The sequence below is a fragment of the Microcaecilia unicolor genome, chromosome 10, assembly GCF_901765095.1.
Source record: "Microcaecilia unicolor chromosome 10, aMicUni1.1, whole genome shotgun sequence".
Taxonomy (NCBI): Eukaryota; Metazoa; Chordata; class Amphibia; order Gymnophiona; family Siphonopidae; genus Microcaecilia; species Microcaecilia unicolor.
In genome coordinates, this window is record NC_044040.1 from 167,647,907 (window position 1) to 167,662,196 (window position 14,290).

Sequence of the window (14,290 nt, forward strand, 5' to 3'; positions counted from 1 at the left end):
TAAACCTACTTTGAAGTCTCTTTGTTTCTCAAACACTGCGATGATAGGCTTGTTAACATCTGCTATAAGCTCATATCTGTCAGACTTCCACAGATAATCCACACAAAGTTCTAGCTGTTCCACCAGGATATTCTGCAGTTAAAAGAATAAAAAATAACAATAAAATAATACTAAACCTTTCATGGTGAACTTTATTAATGTGATGCTATTTAGCTGTGCAGTTATCAATGTGGTCTACAGTTGAGATGTGTTACTTTATCACTAACTTGTGCATTTTTAGCACAGGTCCCATTTTATGCAATGAGACGTAGAGGGGCATAATCGAATGGCGCCAGCAGTCCCGAACCATATTATCGAAAAAGATGGCCGGCCATCTTTCGTTACGGTTGGGGCTGGCCAAATGTCAGAGATGGCTGGGTTTGAGATGGTTGGCATCGATAATGGAAACCGAGGCCGGCCATCTCAAACCCGGCCAAATCCAAGGCATTTGGTCGTGGGAGGGGCCAGCATTTGCAGCATTTGCAGTGGACTTCAAAAATTGCTCCCAGGTACATAACTCCCTTAACTTGGGTGCTGAGCCCCCCAAATCCCTCCCAAAACCCACTCCCCACAACTGTACACCACTACCATAGCCCTTAGAGGTGAAGGAGGCACCTAGATGTGGGTACAGTGGGTTTTGGGGGGGTTTGGAGGGCTCAACACTTACCAGCACAAGTGTAACAGGTAGGGGGGGATGGACCTGGGTCCACCTGCCTGAAGTGCACTGCTGTCATGGAGCTGGGTATGACATTTCAGGCTGGCAAAGAGGCTGGCAAAAAATGATTTTTCATTTTTGTTTTTGGTGGGAGGGGCTTGGTGACCACTGGTGGAGTAAGGAGAGGTCATCCCCGATTCCCTCCGGTGGTTATCTGCTCAGTTGGGGCACTTTTTTGAGACTTGGTCCTAAAAATCAATGGACCAAGTGAAGCCGGCGAAATACTCCTCAGAGCCGGCTTTCTTTTTTCCATTATTGGCCGAAGCCGGCCATCTCGTAACCACGCCCCCGTCCCACCTTTCGTACCCTGCTGAAACGGCTTCCTCAACTTTGGCCGGCCCTGCGACGGAAACAGTTGAAGCCGGCCAAAATTGACTTTCAATTATACTGATTTCGCCGGCTTCAGGAGATGGCCGGCCATCTCCCGATTTGTGTCTGAAGATGGCTGGCCTTCTCGTTCGAAAATAAGCTGGCTAGTTACTAATAAATGGGGTGAACAGTAAAATAACATATCTTAATGGTAGCCCATATTGATAATTTCTCCCCTTAAAGAGTATGATTCTCATTTTATAAATATACCTAATGTTACATGCTGTGCATACATATTTGCAGCATGCATGCATTTGCATGTTTATTAAAAGCAAAGGGCAGTTCTATAACTGGGCACCTGCATGCACCATGTGCATGCATAAATGTACATAATACTGACACTGTTGTAGGTAAAAGTTCACTTACATGTGTAAGTGGCAGAAAAATGACTAAACACTGTTCTGTAAGAGCATATGTAGGTGGCATTGTAAAAGGGTAATTCACATGGGTGAAGCATGGGAGGGGCATGGGTGGACTGTCGGTTACACATGCCCCGCCACATTTACATGAATGTAGTTATGCCAGGTCTATGGTTGGTGTAACCCCAGGCATGTAAATGTTAATCATGCCAATGCCAAGTTATGCTAGTATTCTATAATGGACTCTACATTATGCTAGTATTCTACAGTGCCGATGCAGGGTCATGCTAGTATTCTATAATGGACTCTGGCCTATGCTAGTATTATATAATACCGATGTTGGGTTATGCTAGTAGTCTATAATGCTAATACCAGGTTATGCTAATATTCTATAATAGATTCTGGTGTATGCTGGTATGCTATAATTCCATTGCTGGGTTATGCTAGTATTCTATAATGGACCCTGGGCTATGCTAGCATTCTACTGATGTTGGGTTATGCTAGTATTCTATAATAATGGACTCTGTGTTATGGTAGTATTTTACAGTGCTGATGCCGGGTTATGCTAGCATTCTATAATACCGATGTTAGGTTATGCTATTATTGTATAATGCCAGTGCCAGGTTATGCAAATATTCTATAACAGATTCTGGTTTATGCTAGTATGCTATAATGCCGTTGCTGGGTTATGCTAGTATTCTATAATGAACTCCAGGTTATTCAAGCATGCTACAATGCTGATGGCAGGTTATACTAGTATTCTAATAGACCCTTCATTGCCCCATATAAAAAAGAACAACAGATTGTGAACCCACTCGGAACTGAGAAAGTACCTGAATGTAATATGTAGATCACTTTGGTTTTACCACAGAAAGGCAGTATATCAAATGTTTTATCCTTATTCTTTCCTATATAAACATATCTGAATAACTTTCTCAGTTGCTGGTCTACTGAATATTGGCCCAAGGTTTTCAAGATGGTACCACATGCAAAAAATAATCCTACGGTATTAGAATAATTACTATATATAATGCCTCATTCAATAAGGACTAGATTAGAGCTTCCCATACTTGTCCAAAGGATGCTACAACCAGTCAGACTTTCGAGATATACACAATTAAAAATTTATGAGATAAACTGGCATGCATGAGCCATTCAATATATGCAAATGCAGATATCCTGATAAGCTGTGGGTTCCACAGGACAGCCATGGACTAGATACATATAGTACTACTGTCACCTGCCTGTCCTGCGAACAACACACAGTTCAATTTTCCCTCTTGTATGTAGTCGTGTGAGCCGAGGTTAACTGTGGGTAGCTCACAAGAAGGCAAAGTGAACACAAACAAACATCATCCTGAGAAAGATGTTACCGGATGAATGCATTAACGGTGATTATTATAGAGAGAATCAATTTAATTCACACACAAGTCAGGGACAAATTCAGGTGTTCTATAAGACTGATATAATAAATATGATAAATAGCTAAAATCCCTACTGGATCCAGTGTTACACTCTAAAATATGCTTTTCTTTTCAATAGCAATCATTAAAATTCCCAACAACCTCAGGTAAATATCTTACAGAAACCATAAATAAATTCAGTATAAGTTTTCTTAGTAAACTTTCACTTAACACATTTAAATTCTTTTTCTCCTATAGGAATTCCTTTATTTCTAGTAAGTACTAATTTGTTATATTCTAGATTACATATATATAGTCAAAATTAATACTCAATATGGAGCTTGCTCGCCCTTTTCATCAAAATATCATCAAAAAGCAAAACAATTTCCCTCTATTTTCTTGCTACAGAGGAAAAGGCTTCAGACGCTCAGTGAGCCAATCTTTTAAATTTATAGGCTCACTGACTCGTTTGGCGGCACTTTGATTACTTTACTCTGCAAAGTTTTGCCTACCACGAGCATCCTCATTAGCCAAAAAACCTCTGCATAATTTTTTAAAACTTTTTAATCCTTAGTAATGTCACTTTACTTAAAAGGTACACTTATCTTCTGCTGCTTTCTTATACAGGACTCTGTATAAGGACCTCTGTAGCAAGAAAATAGAGGGAAATTGTTTTGCTTTTTGATGATATATATAGTCAAGGAATAATTAAACCTATGTTGATGTTTTCTTTCTTTCTTAGGTTTTCAGTTCCTCAAGGTAAGAATGAGTGTATAAGGTAAATGCAAATTGTCACTTTTTCAATTTCAAAGTTTCATTAAGTTTTCTTCTCTTGAGTACTTAGCTGAACTTCCTGTTTTCTGGAGTCCTGAAACAGTTCATCTGCCCTGAAGGACTTTTCCTTGATCTTCTTCCTAAACCTGTTTCTTAAAGAAAATAACAAGAGAAATGCTATCTCCCTACTGTGTGTACATCTCAGTATGAGCCTGCCTATTCTTGGAACCTGAACTGGATTCTATATAGGCAAAAATAAATTAAAATAAATATTCTAAATCTGATTTCCTGTCTTAAATTATTATATTTGTTCTATAGCCCTGACTAAAAAAGAGCATCTGTTCTTCTCTAGGGAAGAATATGGCTGATTCCAAAGATGAGCTTCTCACTCACACACCAGTCATACTGCATTCAGTGGGTTTAACTCCTATTAATGCTTTACTATACTCTTACAGTATTAGATAATTTTTTTATAGGCAATAACTCAGAATATAGGTATTTCAGTACCTATCATATCATTTCTTATTTCCTTCACTTCAAACACACCAAAAGATTATTTATATATGCTGCCTTTCAGCACTTCTCAACACAAACTATCTCTTAAATAGTATCCCAATTAATTTCTACTTTATATAATATCCTTAGGGATTTATTTTCAACCTGTGAAGCACCACCTTTCTCTCACAGGGAAACATCAAAACCTTTAACATGTAGTACAAACCTCTTATGCTTTTTAGTACTTTCACCTCTATAATCACCAGTCACTCTTTTATTATTTCATTCAGAGTTTGACAAATATCCACTTCTTTTAGACTTCTCACACACAGACAAGCCAGAAGCAGGTCTTCTCCTCTCAGGATCTTCCGTTGCTCTCTGTGACTGTCATCAAGCACAAACACTAACAGGAGTAGTGCAGCCAATCAGGAATCTCTATTTGAGACCATATTTCCATACAGAGATTCCATTTTACATTTCTCATCAAAAATAATACCTTAAACCCTCATTTGTGGATTTAAACCATATGAGTCAGATCAGAGCCATACCCTGACATTTACCCTCTAAAAAGTTTCACTTAAAATGACCCCCAAACACCTAAACTGGAACATTCCAAAAATGAACTAATCTGCATAGCATCTAAGCAAATGTAACCTTATGGCCAGCCAATTTAATTACATGCAATCCTTTTTAAACCTTAGTTTTAATACTTTTTAACTTCTCAGGTGTCAGTGTAGGTCTCTTTTCACTGTACTGCACATGAGTCTCAGAGCCTCCCTCAACTCCCAGATGCCAGGTACTAAATAAATAAATAAATTCTTCCACTGGTTACACTACCACTGACCTCATTGTATGGTGTGTCTTGCATTCCAGAATCTTCTTTCATGGCTCCTTCTTCTTTAATATTTGGTGTAATACTGAGAAATGAAGGCCATCCCAAGGAAAACAAGCCTTAAAAACAGTAACAGACAAATAATTGCATCTGATAATAGAAAACAAGGTTCACTGCTCTGTCCTCAGCAAAAATGAGTAAAATCTAATGCTGTGGGATATTAAACCATCTCCCATTGTAAGACTGATCACCCTTATTATCCCTTTCACAATAAGCAGAGCTTCTCTCACTAATATCCGGAACTGGGAAAATGAATTATTTGACGCTAATATATCATACTAACACAACCTAAGTGATAATTGTACTTCTGTATTATGTGCTAGACTTCTACAAATCTAAATTTTGTAACTGCCTTTTTAGCAATATGTAAGCCACATTGAACCTGCCATACGGTGGGAAAATGTGGGATACAAATGCAATAAATAAATAAATAAATAAATAAACAAATAAAGTAAAGCAGCAGAGCATAGAAGATTGTCAATCACCAAAAGTATTGATTCACCACATAAATAAAACATATTAAAAGTCCAACACAGCCGTGTTTTGTCCATTTCTTGACTGCATCAGGGGCTAGTTAATAACTGTTAATAAACACATAAACACAAATTAGATATCAGTAAAGAACACTCCATCATGCATACTAATTTGAATGTCTAGGAAAGGAATAGTCGTTTCCAAAGTATCTCTACGGCTTCCTGCTGCGGAATGTTCATTTACAAGGATTCAACATCAAGGGTAACAAGAAGATCATCATTATTTGCACATTTTATTTTTAAAGATTATTAATTATGTGAGTCTCAGAAAGTAGTTGATGAGCATAGGTAATAGCTCTAGCAATGAGTGTTCTGTACTTATATCTATAGGAAACCATCAGATGTAAAAAAGTTATTAGACTATCAGAGCTGTCATAGCAAGTCTATGAAATTAAACTTGCCCTATAGCCAGTTTTTAAGACTTAAAAGACTCTGCTCAGATAATACTATGTACAATGTAAGATCCAAGGATATGAAGAAGTTTAAAAGAAAGAGGGTACCCAGAAAAATACATAGATGAATGTTTTAGAAGAGCGGTAGCTACAGAGAGGAAAACCCTACTCAAACCTGTTAATAGACAACAAAAAAAAGAAAAGATAGTATGCACCATGTCATTTACTCACAAGTCTAAAGAAATAGTTAAAGTTTTTAGGAAGCACTGACATGTGATTCAAAATCTTGAATGTTTCCCAGAGAAGGAGCTGATGGTAGCATACAACCTCAGCATTGCCTCAGATTAAAGATGATAGGAATATACTCCCCACCAGCCACTATCAATGCAGCAGTTGTTCTGTTTGCACAGTCAATATGAACACCAAGCATCCTGTTTACTAAGCTGCGCTGTAGGCACGCAAACTTTTTAGCGTATGCTAAAAATTAGCGCACACTAATGCTAGAGACACCCATAAGAATATATACAGTAACATACACCACTCTATACTTCTTTCCAGTGATTGGATGGATAAAAAATTTGGGGCCCTGTTTACTAAGCCGCGCTATAGGTGCGCTATCTTTTTAGTGTGCACTAAAAATTAGCGAGCACTAATGGGTGTCTCTGTTGTTAGTGCTTGCTAATTTTTAGTGCACACTAAAAAGATAGCGCACCTATAGCGCGGCTTAGTAAACAGGGCTCCAAATTTTTTATCCATCCAATCACTGGAAAGAAGTATAGAGTGGTGTATATTACTGTATGCCTGTGTGAATATCAGGATCATGGAGCATGCTAAGGACAAGCCTTTGGTTGAGCATTCTATCCAAAGTGGTCATTCCTTTCAGGACTTTAAATTCTGGGGCCCTTTTACTAAACCACATAGGCGCTTATGCACTCCCAACGCTCGTTAATTTGGAATTACCGCACAGCTACCATGTGGCCCGGGCGTTAATTTAGTTTTTTTACACGTGTCCACTACATGTGCCGGAAAATAATTTTTATTTTCTGGCGTGTGGTGCTAACCGGGCGGTAAAAGGCATTTTACGCATGTAGATCATTACCGCCCCGTTAACGTGTGAGACCTTATGCTGAGTCAATGGGTGGCAGCAAGGTCTGAGATCCAAAATGGACGTGTTCCCATTTTCATTTTGCCGCAAGTCTAGTTTCGGTCAAAATAAGCAAAAGGCAATTTTTACAGGTGTGTTGAAAAATGGATCTGCACGCATCCAAATCATGCGCCTACACTGGCACAGGCCATTTTTCAGTGCACCTTAGTAAAAGGACCCTCTGTGCATTAGCAGCTCCTAGAAAATCACGCAGTAGAGATTCATTGTTCTTAACATGGAAACAGATTTATCAGTGTCTTTATAATGTATTTATTTTTTCTGCTTTTATTTGCTGTTTTTGAATATTTATTTATTTATCTATGAATTTATTCTGATAGATATGCATTTATCTGTATATTTATATCTTATGATTTTATGATTGTAATGTTGTCTTCTTTGCATATATGCTTTTTATATTTGGATTTTATTCACAGTTTGTGATTTGAGGTGGGATGTGTTTTTATGATCAGTTTTAGAGGCACCCCAGCCACTACTTATTTTTTTCCAGTGCTCAACATCTTGTTTTTAGTAGTTTTTGAGGTGTTTTAGACATCACCCTGCTTTTATCCACCTTTCCATGAACTTTGAGCGCTGCCTTCAGTAGGATTCTCTGGTTCCTTGCAATTGTTTTAGTTGTTTTTATATAGTTTTGAACAGGGCCGTGCCTAGGGTCTCTGGTGCCCCCCCTGCAGACTATCGGTTGGCACTCCCCCCCCCCCCCCATCCAGCAGAGCAGGAACAGAAGGGAGCAGGCAAGTAAGCCGGACCTCAGGAAAAAATAGCACTGTATGTATCCCTCATTGATAAGTCTCTGACTCTAAAGTTTAGCAATTTCATTAAAGCAAAATGTATTTTCACATATCACATCCTATCCAAGGAGAATGTTTTATATATGTCACCCGTCTGTGGTAAAACTTCACACAGTATCAAAATACCTCTAATATGTAGTCGTGCCAGCTGAGGAAACTAACTGTGCTCAGCTCACAAGAGACAGAGTGAACATAAAATAAAACTTCATCCTTAAAAGATAATATCAGATGAATGCATGAAGGTGAAGGTGAATATGAATTCCTGTGAATGGAATCAATTTGATTTACAATAAATCCAGATACTACTCCCTCATATATATAACAAAAAATTATTTAAGTGGAATGGAATTATTTGACTGTACTGGTAAACAGAAAGAAATACTCTAGTGCATTCTAATCTCCTTTGCACCAAAGGATATAATTCAGATCAAACATTTATCTCTGATCAACTATCTCAGATCAAATATTTATTTCAGATCAAATATTAAGGTTTCCTTGCTTACAGTCACTTAAATCTACCTAGCCTTTATATAGCTTACAGCATTTAAACACTCTTAAACTGAAATTCACCCTTTTCTATTCTTCATAAACTTCAAGTAATCCTGAAATATTCAGATCCTTTTCTCACTAGAGAAACTTCAATCGCCACCAATCTCTTTTCACTTATATTTTCTCATTTACCACAATCAGGCACTCTTTTATAACTTCAGTCAACAAACACAGGAAGTCACAGCTGGATGTCTCTCTTGGCAAAGGACAGCTCTCTGTTCACTTCCCGGGCAGATATCTTAACAGAAGCTGATCATCCAATCAGAGAGCGCTATTTGAAAGCAGATTAACATACAGACACTCATGGGAATGTTTAGTGAAAAACACCGGACTAATTTGCATATGATTTAAACAAATCTGAGCATATGACAACCAAGTACATACTCCCAGCACCTGAATTCTGCAATTAGATTTAAGGCAAATACTTTTAAAACTTATTTTTAGCACTTTTAAAATTTCAGGTTCTCTTTAATTTGAATGCTGTTTCAAGCTCTGAAACTCACCCTGACTGAGGAGCTAGCCCCAAACGGAAGCATAAATAGCAATCTGGTTGTGTTCTCACGTAACTTGAAGAGCCTGTCTGCCTCAATTAATACTGCTCCTTTGCATGAAAAGGGGAGGGCAGCAGAGATAGGAGAATCACAAGTTCAGGTGAAAGATTTTGCAAGTGAGCAGACGGACGGACGGCAGGGCAGTGGTGCCCCTCGAAGGCAAGCGCCCCCCTGCGGCGCTTTACTGCATCAGCACGGCCCTGGTTTTGAAGATTGTTAGGGGTTCTTCAGTCACCATCTACTTTTTCCTGTGTGCTGTTATTATTTATCTTCAGAAATATAAATGCAGCTTTTAGAAGTTCTATTTTAGCTGTTTTTGAGTGGTTTTGAGGAGTTTTAGGGTTATCCCCTGTACACGAAGCATCCAATTACATCATCAGTGTGTAATGACATCATTGGAACACATAGAATTAGAATGCATATGATTTTTAGCTATTTTAACATTTTATGAGTGATTTCAGCATGGAAAAATTGTGTTTTTGATGTGATTTTGCTCAGCATGAGAAGCTCTTTCAAATGAGACCACTGGTTTTGAAATTGGTGTAGGTTTAAAAGTTTTAGCGTTTTTGAGCTAGTATGAGCATTTTTACTCCTCAAAATGGATATATTTTTTAGCAGCTTTAGGGCTCCATTTACTAAGCTGTGATAGTGATTCTCACGTGGCCAATGCGATGAAGCCCATAGGTTTTGAGGACTAGTGCGGTTTAGTTTAGGTTTTTAGGTAGCTTTAATGTAGTGACCTCTGACCTCTTTAGTAGCTGAGATAAATGTGTGAGAGAAACAGCATGTGCAGATTCGCCACACTCGCTGTATGCGGGAGAAAGTGCTGTGACTTCACTCTTACTTTTTAAAGAAATATTTTATCTGACCAACATATCAATTACAGATGGTCAATAGTTTTGGTTTTTAAAGATGATGTTTTTCTGAGTACTTGAAAAATATGGCTTATTGTCTATTTTATTTATTTTATAGCTTTGAACTAAGTATAGGTGACACCTCTTAAAGACACTGCTTATGTATGCTGGCTTTCCATTCCACCTCTTGTGCATATTATGGTTTTTATGTGGAAGTATTTTACTTTGCTTTCAAATTGATTTGGAATGATATAGAGTTTCTAATATTCTGTATATATGTAAGGAAGTGCTACTGTCACTGGTTTTAATGATTATTTATATTTTTAAAGATTTTACTAATTTGTGTTTGGTATTTATCAACAGTTATTAGCCCAAAAGTGGGCAAAACATGGCCATGGGTTTTTAATGTGTTTTATTCATGCAGTAAATGAATGCTTTTGGTGATGGACAATCTTCTGTGCCCTGCTGCATTTTGGTGATAGATATCTTCTTGTTCTGGATTTTGTGGATTGTCTGCCTTGCTCTTTTCAAGAAATTATTTGAGCCTGTTCTCATATCCATGTCAGTCTATATTAGTGCAAGAAGTAAATGACACGTTTCCATTTTTCAGTCATCTTGCTGACAGAATGACAAACTTCATTCTCTAGGTTGCCTCGCCAAGGATTCCAGCCTGACACTAAAACCCTCCTCATGCTCATTGATCTGAAATGTATATGGACAAAGGAATTGTATGTTGACATGTTTCCAAAGTAATGATCATTAACAGAGCCTCTGTATGGTTTCTGCTCATGTGTGCATTTGATATTAGTTACTCAAAAAATGTATATGGCATATTCAAGGACAAAGAAATCATCATAGAGTACTCATTTAAAACATTTATAACCTGCACAATCCATAGAGCTCTTGGCAGTTTACAATAAGTACAATCATAGTGATGAAACGACAAATCATAACAAAAACTTACCATCACATACATACTACACCAAGGACTTCACACACAGTAAGCAAACTAATATCAACTGCACATTAGTCACTAGTTTACCAAAGCAGATATGACTCATCCTAAACAGAGGCTTGCTGGTTGCCAAATGCTTCTAAGAATAACAATGTTTTAAGCTCCCTTCTAAACTGATCTAAGGGCTTCAAAGATGTAATGTACATAGGCAACTTGTTCCACAATTTTGACCCCTTAACTTTAAAAGAAGACCTATGATATTCATTTAGCTAGATAACCTGAAACAGGGCTGCTAAGAGGGGGGACAGGGGGGACAAAAGTCCCGGGTCCCGGGCCTCCAGGATGGCCCGGCGCCGGCGCCTGGCCCGCCCTCTGTCACTCCCAGAACTAACCTTAAGCCTCCTTTCACTTTGCAGCAAGCAGCAGCAGGTCAGGCCACTCCTTCCTTCCATGTCCTGCCCTCGCCTGACGTAACATCCGCGAGGGCGGGGCACAGAAGGAAGGAGGAGAGGTCTGCCCTGCTGAGTGAAAGGAGGCTTAAGGTTAGTTCCAAGGGCCCGGCCCGATAGCGGGTGGAGGGGAGCCCGGCGACCTCGGGTGGGCAGGGCCAGGCGATCTCGGGTGGGCGGCGATCTCGGGTGGGGGGGCCCGAGGGCGGCCTTGTCCCAGGCCCGGCTCCGGCTCTCGGCGGCCCTGACCTGAAAAGATGGCACTTCCAAAAGTTTAGCATTAGAACATCTCAAAACTCTTGCAGGTTGGTCTGCTCATAAGGAAGAGGATAGAATAGGGGAAACCAGATTATTTCTGTCACAGACTCAGGGCAAGTGACCCCTTGGGCAATAGCCATGAACCGGCTAATAGCAGGCAAGTCACTCAGGATAGGCAGAGCACTAGGCAAAGTACTAGGCAAGGCAGACTCAACCTGGAGACGGGCAGAGCAGGCAAGGCTTGAACTGAAGACAAGGCAGGCAGGGCTTGAACTGGAGACAAGACAGGCAGGGCTTGGCTGTAGACAAGGCTAGACAGGACAAGGCAGACAAGGTTAGGCAGGATAAGGCAGAGAAGTCTAGGCAGGACAAAGCAAACAAGACTAGGCAGGACAAGGCAGACAAGGCTAGAACTGAATCCAGATGAAGCAAGGCAAAACAAGACAAATCAGACAAGACAAGACAGGACTGAAATAGGAGACAAGGCTGGGCTGGAGCTGAAAACAAGGCTGGACTGGAGCTGGAGACAAAGCTGGGCTGCAGTAGGCAAGGCTGGAACTTGGAGATACGGCAGGCAAGGCTGGAACTTGGAGACACCACAAGGCAGGCAAGACTGGAACTCAGAGACCAGGCTGACAAAACAGTAATTTGAAGACAAGGTAGGCAAAGCAGGAACTAGGAGACCTGGCTGACAAGGCATGAACCTGAAGACACACGAGGCAAGGCAAGAGAAGGCACAGCTCCTGAAGACCTGTTGTGAAGGCAGAGGGGAAGAATTCTAAGGTCCCTTATAAGGACCCCCAGCAGATGAGGTCATCAGTGGGCATCCCATCCAGTTTCCGCTGCAGAATCTTTAAAAGAAGACCCCCTGTGTGCACACCTAGGGGGTGCCAGTGCTGGAAGCAGCAAAGGACTGTGCGGCTCCATACCGAAGGAATGTTCTGGTGTGTGGGAGCTGCAGCACTGGCAGTCCACCATGCTGGGGAACCAGTCCAGCACCCAGAAACCAGTCCTGCTGCAGTTGAAAGCTAGCTTTTCTCCCAAGCCTTTAATACATAGGGTGACTGACTATATACTCATTCTGAACCTGGACTAGTTTGCTACACACACTGTAACTTAAATCAGTTCCTTATCTCTTGCTTAACTGTACAAAGAACTTGCCTAGAGTTTATCCCAACTGACTCTGTACCACACATCTAGTTCCCATCATATATCTGATCTCTGTCCCTCAGCTATATAGTAAGCCATATCGAAGAAAATCTTTAGCATCATATCAATGTTAGTTGAATATTGTAAGGCATGCTTATTAGGTGTATCATTAGTATTATACTAACATTGTATTATATCTCTGGTATTTTAATTCCAGTGATGTTAAATGTGTATATTTTTGATATTGTTTTACAGTAGTTCTAATTTTAGGTTTCAATTTACTGTTTTCAAGTTTACCTTGTTCTATTTACTTTATTCTTGGTTATTTTACTATTGTTATGCTGTTAACAAAATTGTAAGTTTTATGTTAAACTGTACCTACTGTACACCGCCTCTTCATAAAGGTGGTTAATAAATCCCAATAAATAAAAACAAATAAATAAATGTTTTAAATGACTGACCCTCTCAATACAGTCAAATAAGCAAAGGCATAAAAAATAATCCTTATAGCAAAATGAAATGCCAAAACTAAATACTGATAATAGGTATTCATGAAGAAAGTCTGGGATGATTATTTCAGCTAAACTCTAAGGGGCCCTTTTACTAAGCCTTATAAGTGCCTACGCACACCCAACATGCCCCAATTCTGATTTACCGCCCGGCTACCGCGTGGCCCAGGCGGTAATTTCATTTTTGACGCACGATCACTACACACGCTAGAAAATAATTTTTATTTTCTGGTGCACGGTGGTAAAAGGCATTTGATGCATGCAGACCATTACTGCCTGGTTAATGCATGAGACCTTACCACTAAGTCAATGGCTGGCAGTAAGGTCTCAGACCCATAATGGACGCGCATCAATTTTCATTTTGCTGCACGTCCATTTTCAGTCAAAATAAAAAAAGGCATTTTTACAGGTGCACTGAAAGATGGATCTACGCACATCCAAAACAGGTGCCTACACTACCACAGGCCATTTTTCAGTACACCTTAGTAAAAGGACTCCTATCAAAAATGTCTTCTAGATATATAGTATTAATGTAGGGGAAATAAATAGTATTAATGTAGGGAAAATAAAATATGCTTCTCTACAACCTGATCTGTGAATCAGGAACATGCAGTGTTAGAACACTCACTTCCTCCACTGTGAGCTGTTAGTAACAGGTTATTATCAAGGGCTTGTACATCTTCGGGGAGCGTGCTTGAGGTGTGGATTTTTTCTGTTTTCCAGTAACCTACAGCAGTGTGACAAAGTATTAGAAGAGTGCTCTGTGTCTTGCTAATACATGCAGGTTAAAGGATAGACCACAGCAGCAAACAACCATGAATTCAGCTAATTTTGCATTACACATCATTGCAAATAAACAATGATTATTGTTGTACTCATAATGCCATATCATGCCAGCCGACAGAATTGTCTGAAGGAGAATGGTAATAAATAACAATGCTTTAAACACAATAACAATACATAAATTCAAAAGGAAATTAGTGAGCTAATATTGGGTATGTTATCTGAGAAAAGAAGTTGCTATTTTGCTTTTATTTATTTCAAAAATATTTATACGTTGAAAGACTGGTCCAACCATCTTATGTGATGAAA

The 14,290-nt window shown here is 39.3% G+C and overlaps 1 protein-coding gene across 1 annotated transcript in view; it reads right to left on the reverse strand.

Moving 5' to 3' along the window:
- Positions 1–14,290, reverse strand: part of DOCK10 (dedicator of cytokinesis 10) — a 370,777-nt gene that overhangs the window by 48,157 nt on the left and 308,330 nt on the right. The window contains exons 47-49 of the mRNA XM_030216095.1: positions 13,827–13,925; positions 4,999–5,105; positions 10–132 (exon numbers count right to left, since the gene is read on the reverse strand). Of these exons, the coding sequence (XP_030071955.1) occupies positions 10–132; positions 4,999–5,105; positions 13,827–13,925 (329 nt within the window). The remainder of the gene's footprint in view (positions 1–9; positions 133–4,998; positions 5,106–13,826; positions 13,926–14,290) is intronic.